Consider the following 22,763-nt stretch of genomic DNA (forward strand, 5'->3'; position numbering starts at 1 on the left):
CAACAAAATCGATTTCCTGATTGAAACCAGACATTCCTCAACTACTAACCCTGAGGTTCATTATGTATTTTTAAATGTTCCAATTTTTTTTTTTTTTGCCTCTCTATCTCTCAGGAGGTGTCTGGCCCCTGAGGCCATAAGCCAGCCTCTGACATTTCTCTACAGCATTGCTCCAGAAGAATAACCCTGCCATAGCAGGTCCTGACTGAAGAAAGCCAGGTCCCAAGTGAAGCAGTCAGGCTCTGTGCTGAGCTGCACTGCTTGGGAAGTTCCTGGGGCAGCCGATGCTAAATCTTATACCCTGTTCCTGGGTATACAAACCTGAGTCACCAGCCCCAAAAACAGAGATAAGAGAGCAATTAGCAATATCAACACCTAAGAGGGAAACTGTGACTGAGGTATGAGCAGAGTCCACATGGGCAGCTTGCATGTCAGGCTGAATCTTCCCGCCCATGCCAGGACTCAGCAGGACCTACTTGATGGTGTGATCCCAGATCTTGACTGTCCAGTCAGAGCTGCAGGAAATGAAGACTTTCAAGTGGTAGGGATTCCAGCTGACTGAATCCACAGCCATGTGATGAGCTTCAAACACATCCAGAAACTGGCTTGAATAGTATTTTGAACACTGCAATGGAAAGTACTAGTCAGTAATCAGAGCTAGACCTTCTTCTGGAGCTCATATTCCTGCAGAAAAATGCCTCTGAATACTTGTATGGCCTCCCAGGCTCTTCTGGGCTCACTGGGAAGAGATGGCTGGTACCCAGAGGTGCTACAGAAACTAATTCAGTAGAAAACTGTTTCACCTCACTTGCAGGCAACACTGAGCTCCCCTCTGCAATACACAGAGGTAGGAATTGAAGCTGTCTGGTTGGATTTACAGCCAGGGACAGGCCCCAGAGCCCATTCTCCACTGCAGGATCTCCATCACCTTCCTGCCAGCCTGGGCTCCTGCTGTGCCTCTGTAAAAGGCTCTTGGGAAAGGCAGGGGAAAACGGCTCTTGTGTTGCTTAGGATCACACAGCACTGTGTGTATCTGAAGTGTCACAATTAAACCTCCAGTAACGGTGCTCTCAGACCTATCAGACCCTTTGGCTCTTGGTATTTGAGGAATATGCTGAAAGTCCTTTCCTTGCCATCACCCTGTGACAGCCTGCTCTGATAGCCTGACCCATCACACAGCTCTGCAGCTCTTTCTCTTGTGCCACTCATGACTTCCCAGAGGGATGTGAGACCCACAGGAGGCTGGCCAGCACTCAGGCGTGTCCCCAACAGGCAGGTGGCCCACCCTGTGACCCAGCCAACAACAGCCTGTGAACTGGGCAAACACCACACATGCGTGTGAGGGTTGGGGCAGCTGTGGGTGCTACTGAATGGCAAATGTAGGATGTGTGCAAGAGCTGGAAAACATTTGGAGGCCTTGGAAAAATCACTTTGTGTATGAGCTCATGAAGGAGGGGAGAAATTACAGTCTGTTTGTCTGCACAAGCAGATTATGAGATTCGATCCAGACCCTGTCACTTCTGTGTATACAGAAAAATTAGGTTATCCTCCCCAAAACTCCTCTCCTCTGAGGGGACTGGAGGCTTCCTTCGTTAGCAACAAGGACCTCATCTCACAAGTAATGTCCTTTTGGTTGTGTTCTCATGGACAAGCTGTATCCACACAGCAGTCTGGCATTGGTTTCAGGATTTTCTGTCAGTCTGCCTCAGTACTGTCACTACAAGGACTTTTCAGCACCTTTCATTACTCCCTAATGAATGCAGCAACACATCATCTGCCCAAGCAGCAGGATTGCTGAAGTGTTACATGACTTTAATTCTTGCAAACCAAAGCTGTAACTAATCATAAGGCTTAAATGTTCATTACACGTGACACTCACTGTCTGGCTACTCAGACCTGTTTTCTTCCAATGCCTTGTGCACTGATGCAGGTACTGGATGGAGGGTGCTAAACTATTCACACAGCAGCAGCTCCTACATCCCTGGGAGGCTTGCTGTGGCAGGAAAAGGAAATAAGAAAGTGGCTCATAGCCCACTGAGATTTACTGACGGTGTCTACAGCTTGCAAATAGTTTGGTGCATACTCTGTCTCTGAGTTACAGCTCCTGTGTATAATCATGGGACTGAAATCTCCTTTAATGGCATGTTTCATACCTTTACTTCATAATTCTTAATGTTCAGCCACCAGAAAAATTGGTACTTGGCTTGTTTTGAAAGTCACTTTGCTGTGAACAGAAAGAATGGATCATGAGTAATTAACACAAGACAGAAGCTGCTTTATCCATCTGTCCTTCCAAGTGTGTGGATTGAAGGTCCCTAATACCTGAGGTCTTTGATGAGTGAGATCCTAACCAGATTTCTCTGCATCCAATAGAATTGTAATCCTCAGCACTCTGTTTTTAAAGTCTTGTTGGGGCTGAGCCCTTGATCAGTGCAGCTCTCCAAGCACTGGTACAGGAGGCTCATCACAGCACTGGCTTTGCAGTCTGCCCAGAGCTGAGGCCCAGGCCCCGACAGGAATGGGAGCTGAGGTTTTCCTATGAAATCAGAGCAAAAAAGGTTCTGTAGGGCAGATGCTTGGCTGTGTCCCTTGTGAGAAATTAACGCTGCATGCCTGCTTTAGCCTAAAGCCATACACCATGCAGTGCTTGCCAGGCCCACCCCGTGTTCACCCCAACCTTTGGTATCATCGCTGGTGTGCAAGACAGGGCCATGTTCTTCCCAAGATGCATTTTGAAAAAACACTGCAAACTTGAGAAAAAGCTCAGAAGGAAGTATGTTTTTAACGAATAAAAGAGTTTGTGAGCTAACTAGAACTGCTGACAAAGTCTTCCCCTACTATTCACTTTAAAAACCCTACAGTTATTAGACACATGTCAGGACTGAAACAAAACCACTGGAAAAAGTGACACCTAACTCCTGACAAGACAGCTTTGAAGAAGATGAGTAGATTCAAGGAGCAGGCATTTGTGCAGCCTGTCTGATCTTCTAGAGCACTGCTCCAACTTGCTGAGAGTATTTTTCTTCTATTTAAATGGTGGTAGATGTGTGTGAATTGTAAATGGTATTTTTATGATGAGACAGGAAAGCAAGAATGTGTCTATGGCAATACAGGAAACCAGTACTATGACGACTGATGGCAGGGCTACAAAACATAGGGGAGGAATACTGGGTGGAAAGGAGAACTCCAAGGACAAAAAGCTTATAAATAATCTTCATTAACAGCACTTCAGTTTACACTAGATGTTAGCCTGACACAGAACTCCTCCACATCCCTGGTGAATGGATGGTTATTACGGTCCTTATAAAGTAGAGGGTTTCTTTAGTTCACTAACAGAAACATTGAGACTCCAGGTAATAGAGAAATCCAAAAAATAATCTTTTTCAAAGAACGTTTGTATCTGGCAACAGGAGGAGTACTGCTCAACACTGGCAATCCCAGGCAGATCAGGACACCCAGCTGCTCTTCAGAAACCATGGACACAAAGGTGTCCTGTGTTGTTGTGGACAGCTGTTACCAGCAGCACCAGAGGGTCTCCTTGGTTTTTGCTCAGTGCCTCCTTGTAGAGATCTGTAACAAAAATGCTAAGATTTCTAGAAAGCCTTATGAACAGAAACAGAAGCATGTGAGTGCATCAGGAGAAACAACAGGAAATGGTAAAAGAAAGAACCTGTGTTAACTGATGGCAAATGCAGTCAGTCAAGTGACAAGATAACCAGACAGAACAAATAGAAGCCCCAAAGATAAGGTGGCAAGAAGATGAGGAACGGAACTCAAGCCATAAAATATCCAGACAAGGAAAACAACTTTTCCTAAGACAAAGCAAGACTAGACACTGAGGCAAACGACCCATAACTAAAGGGTCACTGGAAGTCAGAGCCTGTCCAGAAACCAGTTTGTCATCATAATTTCAGGAAAACCTAAGAGATTTGATAAGGACTCAACAGCCAGCATCCTTTGTCATCTGTATAACCACACAAAATTCCTGTCCTGACCATACAGATACAACTCTCCTGGTGCTTAGTATGAGAAAAACTAGTTTTGTTTAAAAGTAGAATCACCTTTTCCTTCTATACAGTCTTGCACTGAGTTTTAGTATACTGACTTTCAAGCAAACTGCCTAAGACTGAAAAAAACCCTTTCTTACAGGAACGTGTTCAAATCTTACCACAATTTTCCTGTTGAAGCCCTGTTTATTAAGAAGTAATTCTGACCAAAGAGTTGAGGTGAATAATGTTTCAGTACGAATCTCAGAGACCATACATTTTGATACCAAAGCTGAACAATTTCTAAGCAGCAAATAAGATATGCAAAGAGGCAGTTTTGCATTACAGAATCATATTAATTCAGAAACAGTTTGTCCTCTACGTAAGAGGGCAATAGATAGGTCTGTGTGTAATTAAGATAATGATTTCTTGGCTTCAGAAACAATATTAACTAAGCCATTTTTAAAAACTCAACATAATTGTTTTGCAGCTAAAGAATTAACATATTATCACGCTATTTGTGGGCATGCCTGGTCTCTGAAAAAAGGCCTCTATGAAATTAATTTTTCAATTTATTTAATAAATAATCTAAAATTCGGCCCATGTGGAGAGCAGCCCATGTTTGATCCCTGAGTCATATAGCATGTAAGGATTCTATCCCTCTCCCTCAACACGTAGTGGCAACGGCAATCGCAGCACAGAGACCCAAGCAGCTCACTCCTGCTCGGTGCAATGACAGGACCCAAGAGCTGTATCCTGAAAGCATCAATAAAAAGCCATTGCATCTACCTCACTGCTCATCATCCATCAGCCCAGCCCCCCCACCTCTCCTGCCTCCCTTCTGCACCTGTCTTGTCCAACACAGGTAAGCATGGCTCAGAAATCCTCCCTATATACTGCCGTAAGCAAAGGGAGAGATTTCAATCAGCATCATCCCTCTGGAAGGGCTACATGTTTGTTAAGACTGTCTTGCCTAAATGATTGATATTGATTTCAGAATATTATTTCCTTTGGGTTCTTTCCTCTGTTTTGTTTACCTTTTGCAGGCAGAACATGGGGAAGGAACTTACAGCATCCTCTAGGGATGGCTGGATGGATCTACTCTGCACATCAGCCTTTTGCTGATAGTCAACCCCTCACACTGAAGGACTGTGGCAACAGTAATAACAAAGCCTCAAAACGAGCTCAGAGTAATGCTGTGCAAACAAAAGTTAGAAGTGTAAACAGCTACTGGCTTTATTTTCAAGCCTAAAAATAGCAGAGCTCAAACCTTCCTATTTTTAGCTTGATTTATTAAGAAAGCATAATGCCTGTGTCCTGCTGTCTGTTTGTCTATCCTCCCAATCAACTTTTGGCCTCACTGGCAATTTCAGCCAAAGCTGGCTTCACATGGGACTTGGCAATATTAAGGTTTTACGCATTCTATAAAAAGGGATGGCTGTAGAGTGCAAACATCTGGGCAGTGCCCTCACCCCAGGAAGGGCAAGAAAATCTTGGCTGCTGCCCTCATCACATGTCTGGAATCAGCTGACTGACAGCTCCCAGCTGGTGCTGGGCACCAGGATGTCAGGCTTCAGGAGGGCACTGGAGAGGAGGTAGCCAGCACTGTTGTGCAGGAGTCAAGGGTTATAGCATGGACATGGGATCACTGAGCTGAGGGACAGCATCAGGGTGATCAGAGGGAGGAAGGATTAGAGCAGATAGTGAGGAACTAGAGGTAGGAGGGCAAGGAGAAAGTGGAACTGGGGAAAGGATCTGGGATGCAATTGTGTAATGGAAGGGCTGTGGGGCACCAATCTGTAGGAAACGCGGATTCATTAGCCTCACTGCTCACTGGATAACAGATCTAAAAAGGAAAAGACATTATGTTTTTCCTGCCATTTCCCCACATCCATGAGGACAGAGGATCAATGCCTTTTAAGGTCTGCTCTGATGGTACTTAGCACCTCACTTGCACAGCTGCAACCTGCAAAGCATTCTGGGATGCAGTTTGCATGAAAAACGTTTCTGCAAAATAAGGTCTTAATTGGGTCTGTGCAAAGAGCTCCCTGCGACCCTCTGTGGCTCTGCCGTGCTCTCAGGCTCACCACAGGGATCCAAGGGCAGGACCCGACTCTGAAGTTTTACTTTGTAACTGCCTGAGCAAACAGTTAAGATGATGAACCTGAAAGACAAGCACAGGTCAAGGGATGTAAAACAAGAGACAAAAAGACCATTCTTACCTTATAGATCTTTCCCTCTTCAGTACCAACAAGAAACAAATAGTCTATCTTTTTGTGAAAATCAAACGATGTCCCACAGCCTGTTAACATAAGAAAGGTCTGTCAGACAGAGGATTGGTTCATCTGGCCAGCACACACTCCTTGTCTATGGTACACACACTGACAGCATTTTCAGAAGTGATTTATTAGCCAGAAGCTCCCAAAAGACATTAGAGCTACCCCTTCTGCAAACACTTTCCAAGCTATGTCTGTCCCCAAGACCTGCAATCTGACAAGCCAATGCAGAGAAAGGGAAAAGGGAACTGGAAGAACTGGAAGGGAACAGGAAGAATAGATTGGCCCAGGATTCACTTTGGTAAGAATTTAAAACACGTGGTGCAATTGTAAGAGTCATGAGGACCAGGCCTGCCTCCTGCTGGGGAAGAACAGATCTTTTCTGTTTGTTTAGTATTCACAAAAATACAAATGGTTTCCCATGTATAAAAGAGTCCAGAGAGGAAACACCACATCATACCTCCCTGTGCCCTTTTCATCCTTAGCTCAGAAGTCATTTATCAGGCTCACTTCAGTAAAGCCAATAGTGAAGGATGTGATTTGGGAAGAAATATCCTCTTAACTTTAAAGCTCAATCGAACAACATTGTGAACTGTGTTTAAAACAGGTGTCAACCACAACAGGATGTGATTGCTTGAGATTTTCTGGCTTCTGCTCCTGAGGAAGATGTAACATTATCCAAGAAAGCCAATTCACATAGTGGTTAAAGAAAATTTCATCAGGGTCCTTGAGCAGAACATGAATGTCTGCTGAGTGCCACAGCAACCTGGGTGGTAAACCAGCAGGGACACCCACAGCAATCATCACACAAGAAACAGGAACAAGCAGGCAAGGCTCAGAAGCACATAGAAAGAACTTTCTGCAACAGCAGCTGTGTTAAATGTTATGTCTTAGATGTTAACAAAATGTAGTCCTCAAAGGAATTGTTAAGGTTGTTTCAATCCTGTAATGCTGTCTGCATTTCTAACATTTAAATAGATTATTATATATTCAAGACAAGTCTTTGAAAATCCATTTCCCAGTAACACTAACAAGTAATCCCAAAGACCCTAGGAGTTCTGCAGTGTACTGCTTTAGCTGGTCTCTCGCAACCTATGTTGCAGTGCAAACCTTCTCACAAACAAATTGTTCAGCAGTTACTAGCCTGGAAACACAGCAAACCTTCTCCAAACCCAGGACACAGCTTCACAGCCAAAAGAAGGTGCAGTAGGATGATTAGGGGATTCCTCAAGGCTCCCTGTGTAGTCCAGGACCTCCAGAGCTGACTCATCTGATCCTATCTCAAACACAGGATGGTCAGGACAAGGGATTTAGCCCAGGACTGCACTGTCTCTACCTTGTATGGAGGAAGCCTAACATAGTAGCTTAGAGTAGAGGCTGTGCTTTTAGAGAGCCAAAACCTGATGAGGCACATCCCACCACTGGCTGGATGAGCTGTGCACTCAGGAAAGGGCAAAGGTCACTTTTCATCTTGACCTGGCCAGTCAAGAAGAATGTCTGGTAGGAAGAACAAAACTGACTTAGTTTTGACAAATACAGGTAATGCCTGTGCCTCGTACACATTCAGATATCCCAGTATAATGGACATTTTTTGAATTAATGTGCATCTTTTTCTGCAAGTAATGGCAAAATGTAACTAGCGAAACTTGACTCCCTTACTGCCAACTGCTCCACACAGACTTTGCCCTACTACATGATGAAAGCAAGGAGGCGTAACCATTCTTTAGCTCCTTTCCATCTCAACACCCCACTCCCAATTTAATTCCCCAGAATGACTGATTGGAGGCTTTGTGTCAGTAATTAATCAGCGTGGCAAGGACTTGGGCTCCTACCAAGTGTTTGCAGCTGCAGCCCCTCTGGCCCATGCATCGTTGTTCCCTCTACTGACAGCTTGATGACATCTGTATGAACCAGCTCATTCTGCAGGCAGAGGAGATTCCACATGAATAACAGGCTTTACAGCCACAATACAGAAACATTCAGTACTTTGAAATGGCAAATTTTATGGAGGAATTTTTAAAAGTTGCTTAATGTTTCATCCTCACAGTTGGCAACTTGCTAACATGCTGTTTTACATAAAACCGCCAGGAAACTGATGCTTTGGTGGACTGGAACTGAGGGTCACTGCTACATCACCCAGACACATGCCACTGACCTGGAAAGCTTTGGGGTTTGGGGTCAGTGTTTTTGAGTGAAGGTTGGCACTGTCAGCTTGAATCATTGTGTGCAGTGAAATCACCCTGTGTGGTTTAAGATGGGTATTGCATTTTATCATGGCGCTAACTAAAACCCACACTGATGTATAGTAACTTACCACCTTGCCAGTCTTTGCTTCTTACCATCTTCCTATTGTCCCCAGAGCAGCTCCATTTCCAAATACTCACAACCTCACGGGCTCTGAGATTCAAATGACCACAACATCTAGCAAGCAGCTCCTCCAAGGGAAAAGTGCCCAAGATTGCTTTTATCAGCAGAGCTCTGAAGAGCTCTTGTTGCAGGCCACGACACTGCTGTGCTAGGTGCTTTATGAACACAGGGCAAAAAGTCTGTGTCCCAAAGAGTTTACAGTCGAGGTGGGAGACAGAAGAGAGACAAAAATAGATGCAGTGTGGGTGAGTTTGAGGAAACAATGAGAGGGCAAAGATCCCTTCTTAGACTAGCTTTGGGAATTAAAATGCCACTGCAGAATGGAGTTGGTTGTGAATATAAGAATACCCTGGAGCTCATAAAAAGAACAAAGAGCTAAAGATTATATTAGTGAGCAGTGTGGGCTGAGGACTGGTTGTTTTCATGAATCTGCAGATTTCCCATTAGAGCACTGTGAGAATAAAACATAACTTGTTAGCTCAGTGAATCAAGCTTTAGTTGGAGCTTCTCTAAGCCCAGAGCAGGACTCAGGTGGAAAAAGATTCTGCCTGGCAAAGTCAGTCCTAGGGAACTGCATGTTAGGGAAGATGGCACAAGACCTTGTGAGCATCTGTTCATTACTGCAGTTCAGGACAGTGTTCTATAAAACATTTTTATCATATTTTGGGGGTAGGAAGTCACAGAAGGATCAAGAAAGGTGAAAATCAAAAAAATAACATACTTTCTTCTCACTAATTTGCAGTGCTGCATGCCCATATGCCCTGGCCTATTGATGGCAGTAACTGTTCTCTGAGAGAGCGTAAAGAAGCAGGATAGGACTCCTGCAGCCTGCAGAACCCTACCTTCTGTTAGTGACTCTTCTTGTAGCATGTGGGTTACATCAAGTTGGATTCAGCGCGTAAAGTCAGGAGCAATGCTATGAAAGCGGCCATATATGCTGGTGAATATGTGCAAGAATTGGACAGAGCAGTGTCCAGAGCACCCAGGAACAGAGCACATGCCACTCACTACCCCTCCAAACAGGAATGCTGATGGGCTCCCAGGAGCGGAGTCAGGACATGCTGAGCAGGCACTTGCCTCTCTCAGGCTCCAAGGTCTGCTTGCTTTCCAGAGAGCATCCACCATGGCCAAGGCATAGCTGGTGGCCACCTGAGTCTGGTCTGAAGAGCAGCTTTGGAGCTACCTGCAAGTGATCATGTTGATATACCCAGTGCGTCTAACAGCATGATCTGGGCAGGCCCAGAGATGTGCTAGCACACTTACTCTCTGTTCTAGTAGAAAGGCAAACCACCTGAGACATTCTCTCTAAGCACACACCTTTCTGCAGCCTTTCTCTGAAGATGCCTCCCAGCACCTCCACCTGGCCAAGGCCTCTGAGGACAGCTTCTGTAGCCTCTTGCCTTCATAAAGAATCTTACTTGTGCAGACTTCCCTGTTGTGATGCTTTTATTTTGTACCCAGCTTTGCAGTCTGGAAAATACATCTGTTCCTGGGCCTGTTTGTTGCCAGAGCCATTCATATATTCCTCTGGGTAAAAAGACTGTTGACATTTTAGCCTTCCAGGAATAACGAACAATAACATGTTGCTTCTACCTAACAATTGTAACACACTTTGTAAGTATTAGTGAATTAGGCCTTGCAGCTGCCTGCTTCCCTTTAGTTTTTATTAGCCTCAAGTGATGAAGGAGGCCCGGAGGTGTTCAGTAATTTAGCTCTAGGTGATGTAGGAAGGGTGAACTATGGCTGCTAATCAAACCTGAGATTGCTGAGGATCAGCCTGAGAGGCAGTGCCAGGCTGCATCCCAACTGATTCCTTGATGTAGATCTGACAGCTCTCCTTTCTGATGAGCAACATGTGCACCCAAGGTGGAAGAGTAGAGTCATCCAGCTGCAGAAGTCCTGCATGCTTCCTCACCATTTCACACATTCATGATGACCCAAAACCAAGCCAAGACAATAACCTAAGCACACAGTTCATGTTCTATCTCATGAAGTTTTTCCAAAGTGGTAGTGCCCATTTCTAACAGAGACAGCCACTATGGTCAAGGCAGATCAACAGTCCCTAGTTAACATTGACAACTCTTCTATCCAAATTTTGAGTGCGGCTTGCCAAATATCCAGCTGGAAGTAAGAACAAATTTAGTCACTTTCTGCTCTCAGTTTTGGAAGTGTCAAACAGCTATCAGTGTTTGAAGAAGCTTTACTTCAGGATAGTCCTGTCAAAAAGATTAACAAAGCTCTCTTTCGTTTATTCCCTATTTGCACTATGGATTTGCGAAATAGAGACCTCTGGAGTCTCTTCAATTTTATTCTAAATAAAACCCAGAGATAGCTCTTTTGTAAAACTGAAATTCAAGCAGATTGTCCATCTCTCCTTGCTGGGTACAAAACCACAGATCGTAACAAAATGCCCTTTTCATTCTGTTTCTTGCTTTCCCTGTTGAATCTCCATCCAAAAAAAGAAACCAGACAGCACCTGAAATTTTGCTTTTTTTCCATGCCTGCCTGCTAAGTACATACCAGCTCTGGTAGTTTCAGAGGTAACTTCACCTCAAAAAAATCTTGAAGCAGTGCTTTTCACATGGGTGTGGCCAAGTTTCTAACAGAAGTACAAGGAATAAGTAGAAATTACATTGTGCTAAGTGGATGTGGGTCTTAGAATTCACACCAAGGATGCTAAAGTAGTATCTACATGCTCAAGGGACAGAAAAAAAAACCAGTTTACGATGTGGGAACACAGCTAAGCACAGATGAATCACAGAAATGTTGCAAAAGACACCTCTACCAGGTGAGTTGCCATGACAGTCCATCTGCAGACTCTTAGGTCATCCCAGTTGTGGCCTTTCTCTGAAGTAAGAGGCTTAACCCAGTGTTTCTTGCCTCCTAAGTGGAGCAGACTAAGCACACTCAGTTACTGGGGCTCAGCTGATAGGTGTAACCTGCCAAATCACCTCAACTGGATGTGTTTAGCTGTGGGCGCGTATTACTCACTTCAACATAAACTTTTTGGGCATTTCTGCACAGGGGATGAAACAGGACCTGAGTGCTGGGATAATGTTAGCCTGTCGCTGAGAGCTGTTTTGGAAGAAGGACTTGGGACACACTTGCAGGAGGGATTTTTGTATCTAAAGCTGCATGTATGAACATGGAGGAGTTTATGAAAAAGAACTTAATGCCTTCTGCATGCACTTACCATGTTCATTAGAAGAGGCTCCCACTCCTGAAATGAACATGAGCCTAAGTTTTACATATAATGTTAGACTTTAATCCCTGCCCAGGGCAGCAACACCTAAAATTTTCAGAACAGACAAGCCTTAAGTAGTTTGGTATAACAGGATGAAAAAATGAGCATCCAAGGATGTAATGAAATTTCTTTGCTTGCTGGGGAATAATGGGACAGCTGCTTCAAACTCATTTTTAGGGCAATTCAATTATTTTTAAGTAAAAGATTTTTAAATCTTCAAGATGTAAAATCAAATAGCCAAGAGGCAAAACACAGGTTGAGATTCAGAGACATAAATCTAAGGATCATTTAGGGACAACTGCTTGAGCAAGTCAAGCAGAGAGCTACCAAGATGATGAGGGGACTGGAGCATCTCCCTTATGAGGAAAGGCTGAGACACCTGCGTTTGTTCAGCCTGGAGAAGACTGAGGGGGGATCTTATCAATGCTTATAAATATCTGAAGGGTGGGTGTCAAGAGGATGGGGCTGGGCTCTTTTCAATAGTGCCCAATGACAGGCCAAGGGGCAATGGGCACAAGTTGGAACACAGGAAGTTCCACTTAAACATGAGGAAGAACTTCTTTCCTGTGCGGGTGCCAGAGCAGGGGCACAGGCTGCCCAGGGAGGCTGTGGAGTCCCTTCCCTGGAGATATTCAAAACCCTCCTGGACGCATTCCTGTGCCCCCTGCTCTGGGTGTGCCTGCTCAAGCAGGGGGGTTGGACGAGATGATCTCCAGAGGTCCCTTCCAACCCCCACCATTCTGTGATTCTGTGACATTAATGCTAAGTTTCTATCAATGCATGTACGCCAAAAGAAAAAGTGATCAAAGGCAGGGCATACAAACGAGTTAACAGAGGTTGTCTTGGGTGTGAGCTGGCAATGTCATGGCATGGGGAAGCCCTCTTCCTGTCTGATTGCACATTGCCATTCCACTGCAAATACAAGCTCTCTCTGTGCTACTTTGGCCACAAGCGGAGAAATTTGCACCTCCCCTCTCCCATTCTGAATTGCAATCTGTAAAGGACCATTTTGGGGTGAGAGTCTTGAAGCTGGGAAAAAAGCAGATTATTCTCCTCTGTCCCTGGATGACCCTCCTGGGACAAGGAACGTCTCAGAGCAAGGTCCAGTCTTGAATTCCTGCAGCTGCACAGCAGGAAAATGATCTTGCATACTCAGGCTCATGGGGTGCTACAGGTGCAGGCAGGATGAAGCTTAGGTCCTGAGAAAGGACTAGGCTGGTTCTGCTCATTTCAGAGTTTAACATGGAGCCCAGACCCAGCTGTGACTGCACGTGCAATCTTTTGCTGCCACTTCTTTTCAAACCTGGCTTATTATCAATAAAAATTTAAAAAATCATTGAATTTTGGAGGCACTTGGCTATAATTAGCCTGGGAAAAGAAATTGCCACCTACTGCTTACCTTAACTAAAGTCCATGAAACAATCCGCCCATCCGAGGAGATGGAGAAGAAGTTCAAATTGTTGTCCATGTCATCCTTCTGCCACTTCACCTTTAAGCAAGAAGACAGTCCCAGTCAGCACAGGGCACTCAGCATTAGCAGGAGAGAGTCCCATGCCCTCAGCAGGGTTTTCTGCAATCCTTCCTAAAGAGCAGCCAGTTTCCACCGCAGAGGCCTGCTGGTGCATAGCATGTGTGAAGACCCTTACCTCCACAGGCAGTTTCAGAAGTGTGACCACCACTCCCATCACTTACTTTCCTGCAGAGTTGCTCCAGAGAGAGCGCACACACAGTCCCCACAACTGGCGACCCTGCACCTACCCATGGCCATCTCCCCCAGCAGTGACAGGAGCATTGCCATCAAGGATGGGCCTTGTGAGGTGTCTGAGCTATACAGCACTCCACACTGTGGCACACCACCATCCCAGAGATCCCTAAAACATCTCCACACAACACCAGCAGTGCCACAGAAAGGACCCAAGACACCTGAGTACATCACTGACCTTGTACAAACTAACTCTTCCCATTTGGCTAATTATTCCAAGTGCAGTGCCATACAGCTACCCTTCAGCCAGACAACCTCAAATTAGCTTTCTGTTCCTATGTGGGGTGCAGACGAGCCCTTGCAGGCAACGTGTGACATAGGTCCTTGGGGCACTTCTGTTTCAGGGAGATGAAAACGTCTCCGTTAAAATTGAAATCCTCCCTACACCTTCAGAGCATCTGTCTGCCTAGTAAGGAGATTTGCCTTTTGACTGTGACAGCTCAGCAGGAGAGATTAGAACTCAGATAAATGGCTTACGGTTTAGAAGAGACATTTCAGTTAGACCAAAAGCATTAAGAACGCTCGATTTTCAGATCTGGGAATTCAATCAGACTGAAGGGAAAAGGATGACTTGTCACTGGGCCTGTCAGCACACACTCCTGTGGGCATCTGTCAGTTCAGGATGGGGACAAGCACTTCAGTAGGTTCTGCTGAGGTTTTCAAAGGTGTATCTGTTCCTGTACAAGTAGTGCAGCAGATAGATTTCCCTAAACATCATCCCATAAACATGATAAATGGGCATGATTATGCTAGAGCTTACCAAATACTCTATCTATGACCAGCTATTTATCTGGTACCTATTCCAGACAACAAGCAGCATTCTCAATACTTTAATTACACAGAATGGGTATTCTGATGATACTTCCTTGGGAAAAACAGTGTTAATTCTGTTTTGTAAAATTCTTTATACTGTGAAGTTCTGTGGAGCATGAAAATTCAGCAAGAGACTCAGCAGAGAGTAATTAATCCTCTAGTGAACAGGTTTCCTACCTAGAACACACTATTCTGAGGAAGGAAAAATAAATCATAAAAGCAATCCATCTGAGAATACATCAGAATTCCAGCTTCGTGTCCATAAGGTGCAACTGAAGATTCTCGAGTGGCATATACCTTTGAATATCCTTGCACAGAAGAAATCATAAGTCTCCAAGTGGAAGATTACTCTGTTATCTGTCATTAAAAAAATGGTGTAATTCAATATGGCCCAAAGTAAAATGGCTAATGATAAAAAGACAGGTTCAATGGCACATATGGAGAAGAGTGATTTCCAAGGCTGGCCATTGTGCATGAAATGATGGTCACCAGCAGCTGCTTCAGATGAAGGGGCTGGTGTAGTAATGAGTTTTTATTCAAAATGAAAAACGTAGAGTTCAGGGGAACTGGTACAAACAAATCCTCAACATGTCTCCTACTGGGCACAGAAAAAAGAGTCATGTTTCAAATCAGAGTTTTTTTAAAATGCCATTCTATAAATTGTCTGACGGTAAGAAGTTTTTATTTGTATATCCAACACAGGTATCCTCTAACTCATGTTCTTTGTCTTCAGCCTACTTCCCCAAATATTTGGGAAAAACAGTCACACTTCCCAACATGTGCAAACTGACTTTGCTGAGGTAGCAGAAGTGATTTCTCAAGACAGTATCTCCTATGAAAACAGTGTGCAAAGGTTTTGCCATTTAGACCTGGGAGCAGTTAGCACAAGTGGCTCAGATATCCTCTACTGGGACAGGACTACACTGCAAGCAAAGGGGCTCTCCAGTGTCTGAAACCTGCAGCTGGAACCCAGCAATGCCCTGAGCTGCATGTGGAAGAGAAATGCAGGTGAGATGATACCTGTGCTGCAGTCAGCTTGGGTCTGAGCTGTCCTAAAGTCTAGAGCCACCACTCAGGTTGCTTACACAATACACGTGCCAGGATCAGAGCTAGTCCAGACCCTCTCTGAAGGGAGATTACCAGATTGCCCCCTATCAAAATGTATGTTCGGGCACTCATTAGCGAGCTCCACTCGAGCTGTGCAGGGGCAGCTGCAGCTGAGTTTCCAGCTCTGCTCTTGCCAAGTACAGTGTATGCATTTTGGACCTGAGCTAGAGCCAAGTGACAGCCCGTCACACCAGTGGAAAACACATGGATGAAGGCTCAGCATCTGGAGTCAACCCCAACCACCCTGTGCAGAGACAACTCCTGAGTCCTCATGTCTATACTAACACAACTTGTTGTAGGAACCTCGTCTGGAGGTGACCAGCAACATAAGTTCTATCATGAGCTCAGGGTTTTTTTTCCCCAAGACAATTCCTTTCAGCATTCCCCAAGTGAAGAGCTTTTTCCTGGGGTTTGCCCACTCTGAATACCCTATCCCTGATGGAGATCTAGTCAAGTTTTCCACTATGGGTGCTCAGTTAGATATCGCAACTACTCCTCTTCATCCTGTACACAGACAGGTAGAGTTAACAGCCCCAAAAAGCAAACAGGCTGATTTGCCTGGGGTACTCCTGCTCCTACATTCAAAGCAGTCAACAGTACGTCAGTTAGGTATACATTGTAGGAGCTTGAACACAGTTCCTCAAGGGCATCAAGATCTGCCCTCAGATGACTGTCAGCAGCTCTCAGTGACGTTAACTTGAATTTCAGAAAACAGAAACTGACACTTAATACTTTCAATTTTATTTCACCACCTCTGACACCTTAATAGTGTTTATGATCTTTTTTCTCTTGATCTCTGAATCCCATAAATGCTTATTAGAGTAATTAACCTTCATGATACTGCAATCAAATCGGGCATCCGCTCAGAACTGGCCTTTTCCCTACTCCCAGAGGCTTGTGAACGTGGCATAACCTCCTGTCATTAGCAGTAGCTGTGCTGTGCGGGGTGGGGCATTTGACGAGAGAACCAGGCAATTGTGTGTGTGGTGGCAAGAAGTTAATTCTTTCCTGAAGCATGTGATAATCATCACAGGATTTTGGCTGCATAAGACAATTTACACAAGAAGTTTGATTATGATACAGTAAGAGCAAAGAACCATGTGAGAAAGGAAAGTGTGTGTAAGCAGCCAAAAGGAGACAAGTAAACAAAGAGCAGCAAGTTATTTTCTGTGCCTTATCATGATGGGACCTGTAAAAAAATCAAGGATGCACTGCTATTTTTTCAGTGTGATCTTTAACCTATTTTTGCAGTGCAAAATTATTGTGTGAAAATCATTGCTGTTAGAAAAGTCTAACACTTTTCAAATTTTATTTCTTAAAGGCTGTTTATTTATAAAGAAGTTGAGACTATTCAAAACCCTATTTGTTCATAGAAAAATAAAGATTGAAACCTGCATGTTCACTGCTATGCGCAGCAGATTAGCAGAGCAATAATCCATTAATTCTTAGCAAGGGAATAGTATCATCTTTATCTACTGCAGCTGGCAATGGCTCCTGTCCAGCAGGAGATTAAACCATTTATCCAATCTGATTTGAAAATTCCTGTGTTTCTGATGTCATTCGTACAAAAGAAATAACGCTTGATCAGTTTTCATAGCACGGAGGCTGTTAGTCACTCACACTGACGAAACACAACTGGTCAAAATCTTTCTAGTCATGAGACTGACTTGAGCGCTACGCAGGCAGCCACAGGCAGGATCTGCCTGCCTTTCTTGTGAAGTGACACTCGATACTGCAAACACAAATCCCTCTGGCTAGCCCTCAGCTTGCCAAAGCTCAGCTGTGGGGTGCCGCATGCAACACATGCATATTGATTAACAAGCAATTCCTTTCCTTTCTATTGATTATCTTCCAAGGAGTCCTTTACCAGCATTGGAGTACCATAGCCCTGCTGACACCTGCCTTAAGTGAAATAAGAGCATTTTGGTCACTCAATGCCTAAAAAAACCTAATAAAGTCTACCACAGGTAGAGGACAGGAAAGACAAAGGCATTATCAAATCCCCAGGTCACCCTTACATGAATTGGCCAAGACGCTCAGATGACTCCAGCAAGCAAACTCCTTGGGCTGCTGAGGGAAGTCCCTGCCAATATGACCTGGGGACAAAATCCTTCCACTGCCAGTCTGACTATCAGTACTGTATACAGAGTATTTGCTCTTGTCTTTATTGGATTTTATCACATTGATTTTGGGCCTTTCTTCCTATTTATCAAGATCATTTTGAACATAATCATGTCCTGCAAAATGCCTTGTCCTCCCAAAGGGGCTTCCCTATTCTGTAATCAGAGATGTGAATGAAAGTATTGATCAAAAGAAGATCAGGAGTGACAGCTGGAGGGTCTCACCTGAAGCATCTTCAGAGCATGACAGCAAGCTCTGTGTAGCTGCTCTTTAGGCACACTGCCTGAGCCACCCGAGCAGTCTCTTTATGGTGATTTTACCTAATTCATATTTCTCCACTTTGATTATAAGAATGCCACTGTATGAGCCTGGATCAAAAGCTTTAGTCAAGTCAAGATGGATAGAGGTGATAACCTTGACTGCCTCCCCCTTCTTCATGAGTCCCTGTTCTCTGAAACAAAAGAAAATAAATTATACTGGCTTGACAATTTATTCTGGACAAATACATGTCAGCTTCTCTGAATCACCTTATTATCTAGACATTTACAAATGGTTTTGCCATTTGTTCCAATGTTTTTCCAGTCATCAAAATTGGTCTGGCTGGTCAGTGATTCCCTGGGTCCAATCCTACAATTTTCCTCCAGGTAGTTTTTCACTTCTTCCAGCCTTTTGAGACCTTTCCTCTTTTTCATGGACATGCTTGTCCTACAGGCCAGAGTGCAGTCTGATGCACTGCTGTGCTGTCATCAATAATTTGCAAGTCCCTGTGGCAGCTCAGGATGCCTCTAGCCTGGGTGAATTGCCCAAACACTGGTCTCTGGGCTCTGCTACCTTGTCCATGCCACTGTCCCTCCTGGATGCAAGGACAGTCGCTTTGAGGAAAGCACCTACATAAATCTCTATTGCCAGACATTGGCTCTACAGCATCACTGAAAAGTGGTTTGGGATTGATGACTTTATATGTATCACTATTCCAGTCTGCCCACATCACAGGTATGTGAATGTGTGTGAGTCCATTGCAGAGTCATGCCTCCCTTCACCCATGCCTCAGAGCACACCCCTACCCTGCCACTGAGTCCAAGGTACTCAGTCTGCTCGGATGCTGTACATAGGCTTGCACATAAACACTAGCCTCTGCTTAAAATACAGGATGGATGTAGCTCCAAAACTCCCTAAAAAGCTTGCTAAAATGGTCTGACATTGCTCTGGCTAGCTCTTTAAGTACTTCAGGGTATGTCTTGCTGATGAGCGAGAACCTGTCTCATCTAAATATTTTTTAACATGCTCTTTCCCTATTCTGACCTATGCTTTCATCCTCTTGTTACATCAATCATACTAAGCAGCCAGTCTTAGACACTTATTGTAAGATTAAACAATACAGCATCAAATATTTCATCCTTCTCCATACTACTCAATATTAGCTGAAAGCTAGCTTTAGTAATGAGGCTATATTCTTCATTCCTTTAACTTCTAATATACTTCTCAAATATTTTCCCCTTCCTTTTTATGATCCAGGATAATCACAGCTCATTTTGCAACTTCACTTTCTCTGTATTAATCTGTCTTTGTGCTTTTTTCTATAATACTCAGCTTTAGACACATGTTCTTGTTTCTGTGCTTCAGGAAGAAAGCCCAGCCCCGCAGCTCAGGGAGTTCACTCATCTGGCTCTGTAGCTGAATGGAGCCACATTATCTTGCAGGAGCCCAGCTGTGCGTCAGGGGAGCACAAGTGTTTCCCAGCTCCTCTGGACTCTCCCAGCCACCCTGTTTTCCCCATACCTTGGGCACACAGGGCTAAGTAGGGAGATTTGGACACTTACACTGGCTGAAGACTTTTATTCAAGGCTTCCCACTGGGAAACATCTGTTCCTGGAGCAAGCATGCAAACACAGCGAGGGAATCACCTCTCAGCTTACTCCAGCTGTGCCTGCCCTGGCAGCAAAGCACAGGCACAAACCCACTGTCAAAACCACATCTCTCCAGTGTCTTTATGCACATGCCTCAGCCAAAGCAAAGGGCCAGCAAAGCTCTGGGGCTCTGTCAGGGTAGAATAGCTGAACATGTGCTGTGATTTAGCAAGGGCACGAGCTCTCATGGATGCAGTCTGGCTGCATCCATCACACAATTACCCAGGTCATCAGCTGACAGATGAACACAGTGTGGATACTTGCAGAGGCAGGCAGACCAAACTCCAACCAGGAGTACCCGCCCAGACCTGGACGTGTTAGTCCAACAGTGGGCACCTTTGGTCTTTGCAGAAGATACTTTCTCCATTTCGCCACTATCCTGTTTTTCAGTCTGCCTCAGCATCATGCTGAGGGCTCATACTGAAGTGCTGATCTACGACAAAGTGCTCCATAGGTCACATCTTCTGGAGCCAGGATGATGTCTCCTGTGCTCTGGAGTGAATAGTCTCCTGGACTTCCCTGTAGCAGTCTCTGATGTGAGCTAAGAAGCAGTTGTCATTTCTTCCCTCTGTCACCTCCAAATGCATTTCATGTTGGTTCCTGCCAGTGACCCAGCAGAACAGCATCCAGAAACATCAAGTCATTACCAGCAGAGAAGAAATCTTTCACATTCTCCTCCTGTCAATTACAAATTGCCAGTTTTTTGTTTATTCTCCTCCCTGTGTCACTTGCCTCTGCTGTTTGCCCAAGGGATCTGCTGTGGTGAAAGTCTCCTAAGACAGTCAGCTGATCCCGAGTCCACTGACTTTCTGTTTTGCTGGAGTAAATAGTTTTTCCCTCCTTGCTGCTGAGACAAAGTAGCGCTTCTACAATGAAGTCCCCAGATGCCCTCCATCAAGCACATTGCCAGCTATTCTTCTGCTTATCACGCACCCCAACCTGGCACCATAAGTGGGCTTTGCCGCTTCACTGAGGATCCTCAGCCAGCTACCAGACATGAAGCCAAGCCAGGTACCTAGAAGAGAACGTGGAAAAAGCAAGGCTGCTCTCCTGCAATCAGCCAAAAGAGACCCCCCCAAAATTACTCACTTGCTCACCTAGAAAACACAGGCTAATTCACTCATATGTAAAGCAACTCGAGTGTCACTCTATGCAGAGGGAGACAGGCAGAACAAGTTTTAGGGGTGAGGAGTAGGGCAGTGTCTGGAGTCTCCAGTGCTAACTTGGACAGCAGTACAAGTTGTCCTGTGTGGAGGTGGGAAGAAGGAAGACAGAATGCTTCACCCTTCACCACGGTTAGTTGGGATAAAGGCAAACAGTAACCTATATCTAGATGACTCACTTTGACTCAAGGCAATAATGAAGATTTTAAAGAGCTGTGATAATTCAGTGCAGACGGCTTACTCCAAGATTTAGGTCAAAGCAGTCCAGTCAGCATCTTTGGCTCACCCTCACAAGCTGGGGGACACTAACACCTTTCTGTCACTGCCTGAGACACCTGTCTGGGGAAGAAGTTGGAGACTCTCTTTTGAGAGGAACATGATGTTTCAGGCCAGGAGGCTGGTGTCTGCATGGAGCCAAAATCAGACATCCCAGAAAGGTTCACCTGAGCCTCTGCCTCTTAGACCCCATTTATTATTTAGAAAGAGGAAGACATGTCCCACAACAAACCACAAGTAAAGTAGAAGTATTAAGGCTTTCCTTCTTTTAGTGCCATATAAAAAAGATAAATTTTAACTAGACATTTAACAAAGTTAACTTTAAGGATCACAGGCCAGAATTCTGAGATAAGACAGATATATCCAGCTCTGTAAGGCCTGATGAAATTCAACCTAGGGTGCTTAAGGGAGCAGCTGAAGCAATCTCTGAATCATTAGCAATTATCCATGAAAACTAGAAGACAGGAGAGGTCCTGGAGGATAGGAATAGGGGAAAAACACCCCCAGAATACCCCAAACAAAACCTTTCTTCTGACAGTATACAACTCTCTCTCTCCCCCTCCCCCCCTCTCTCCCAACATATATAAATATATATATGTTACAATACAACATATATTTTGAAGAATAGGTTAAAGGACCATGGGCCAGTCAGCTTAATAATGAACTCTGAGAGCTGGAGCAAAGTATTAAGTCATCCATACATATGTACAGGATAAGAAGATAAGGAAGAGTGAATATGGGTTTGTCAAGAAAAGATCTTATAAAAAAAAAATTTATTTTCTTCCTTGGCAGGGTAATGGGCCTAAAGGATTAGAGGGAAGAAGTAAATGTGATTTACCTTTAATTTTGTAAGGCTTTTGGCATACTCCCTGTGATGTTTTCAGAAGCAAGCTAAGAAAATAAGTCTATATGGAATTGCTATGAACTGGATGAATGACTGAAAAATGCATTTTCAAGAGTTATAATCAGTGATTTCCTGACCACTTCGGAGTGCATCTCTAGATGGTTCCCACAAGGGACTGTCCTAGGTCCAGCTCTATTCAATATTTTCATTAGTAAATTGCATAATGGATTGCAAAATACACAGAATATTTGCAGATGAGACAGTTTAGAGGCAGAGGATTCTGTTAGGATCAGGGCTCAAAGTTATCTTCACAAACTGGAGACATAGTCTGAAAGCAATAAGGTGACATGTGATAAAGACAAGTGCAGAGGAACACAGACAGGAAGAGGAAAGCATATAAACAAGTAGAAATTAGGGAATTTCTGGCTAAGTGGCAGTAGAGCAGAAACGCATCAGAGGTTGGTGCAGGAATCAGCAAAGTGATACTGCTTGGGGGTGGGGGAATTACAGAAATCCTTTCACATGCATCAGGAGGGGTGTACCATGTAAGTCATAGCAGACAACAACTCCAGTCTGTCAGTAGTGGTAAAGACAGCTAGACTGCTCAATCTCATTTTGCTACATGAATGAAAGCGCTACATGAATGGTATCACAACATCTGTGATGCCATGATGGGAAGAAGAAGACAAGCTGAAGGCCTTTGCTCATTCCATTTCCGGTTCCCATTTCCAGAAAGGAAGGTTCAGTCTGATTTTAAATTCAGTCTCACCTCTCACAGGTTTACTTCACGTCACGTTCAACCACACTGTGACTCCTTCACTCACTGCAATAGATGAGACTACTTTGTATACCAGACAAGTCTTTTGAGTGTGAGTAAAAACTGATGGCGAGATATAA

The 22,763-nt window shown here is 44.4% G+C and overlaps 1 protein-coding gene across 1 annotated transcript in view; it reads right to left on the reverse strand.

Annotated features, from left to right (window-relative positions):
- Positions 1 to 22,763, reverse strand: part of DNAI1 (dynein axonemal intermediate chain 1) — a 151,848-nt gene that overhangs the window by 46,797 nt on the left and 82,288 nt on the right. The window contains exons 14-17 of the mRNA XM_075079030.1: positions 13,273 to 13,362; positions 8,095 to 8,182; positions 6,209 to 6,288; positions 477 to 625 (exon numbers count right to left, since the gene is read on the reverse strand). Of these exons, the coding sequence (XP_074935131.1) occupies positions 477 to 625; positions 6,209 to 6,288; positions 8,095 to 8,182; positions 13,273 to 13,362 (407 nt within the window). The remainder of the gene's footprint in view (positions 1 to 476; positions 626 to 6,208; positions 6,289 to 8,094; positions 8,183 to 13,272; positions 13,363 to 22,763) is intronic.

Source organism: Phalacrocorax aristotelis, chromosome Z (genome assembly GCF_949628215.1).
Source record: "Phalacrocorax aristotelis chromosome Z, bGulAri2.1, whole genome shotgun sequence".
Lineage (NCBI taxonomy): Eukaryota > Metazoa > Chordata > Aves > Suliformes > Phalacrocoracidae > Phalacrocorax > Phalacrocorax aristotelis.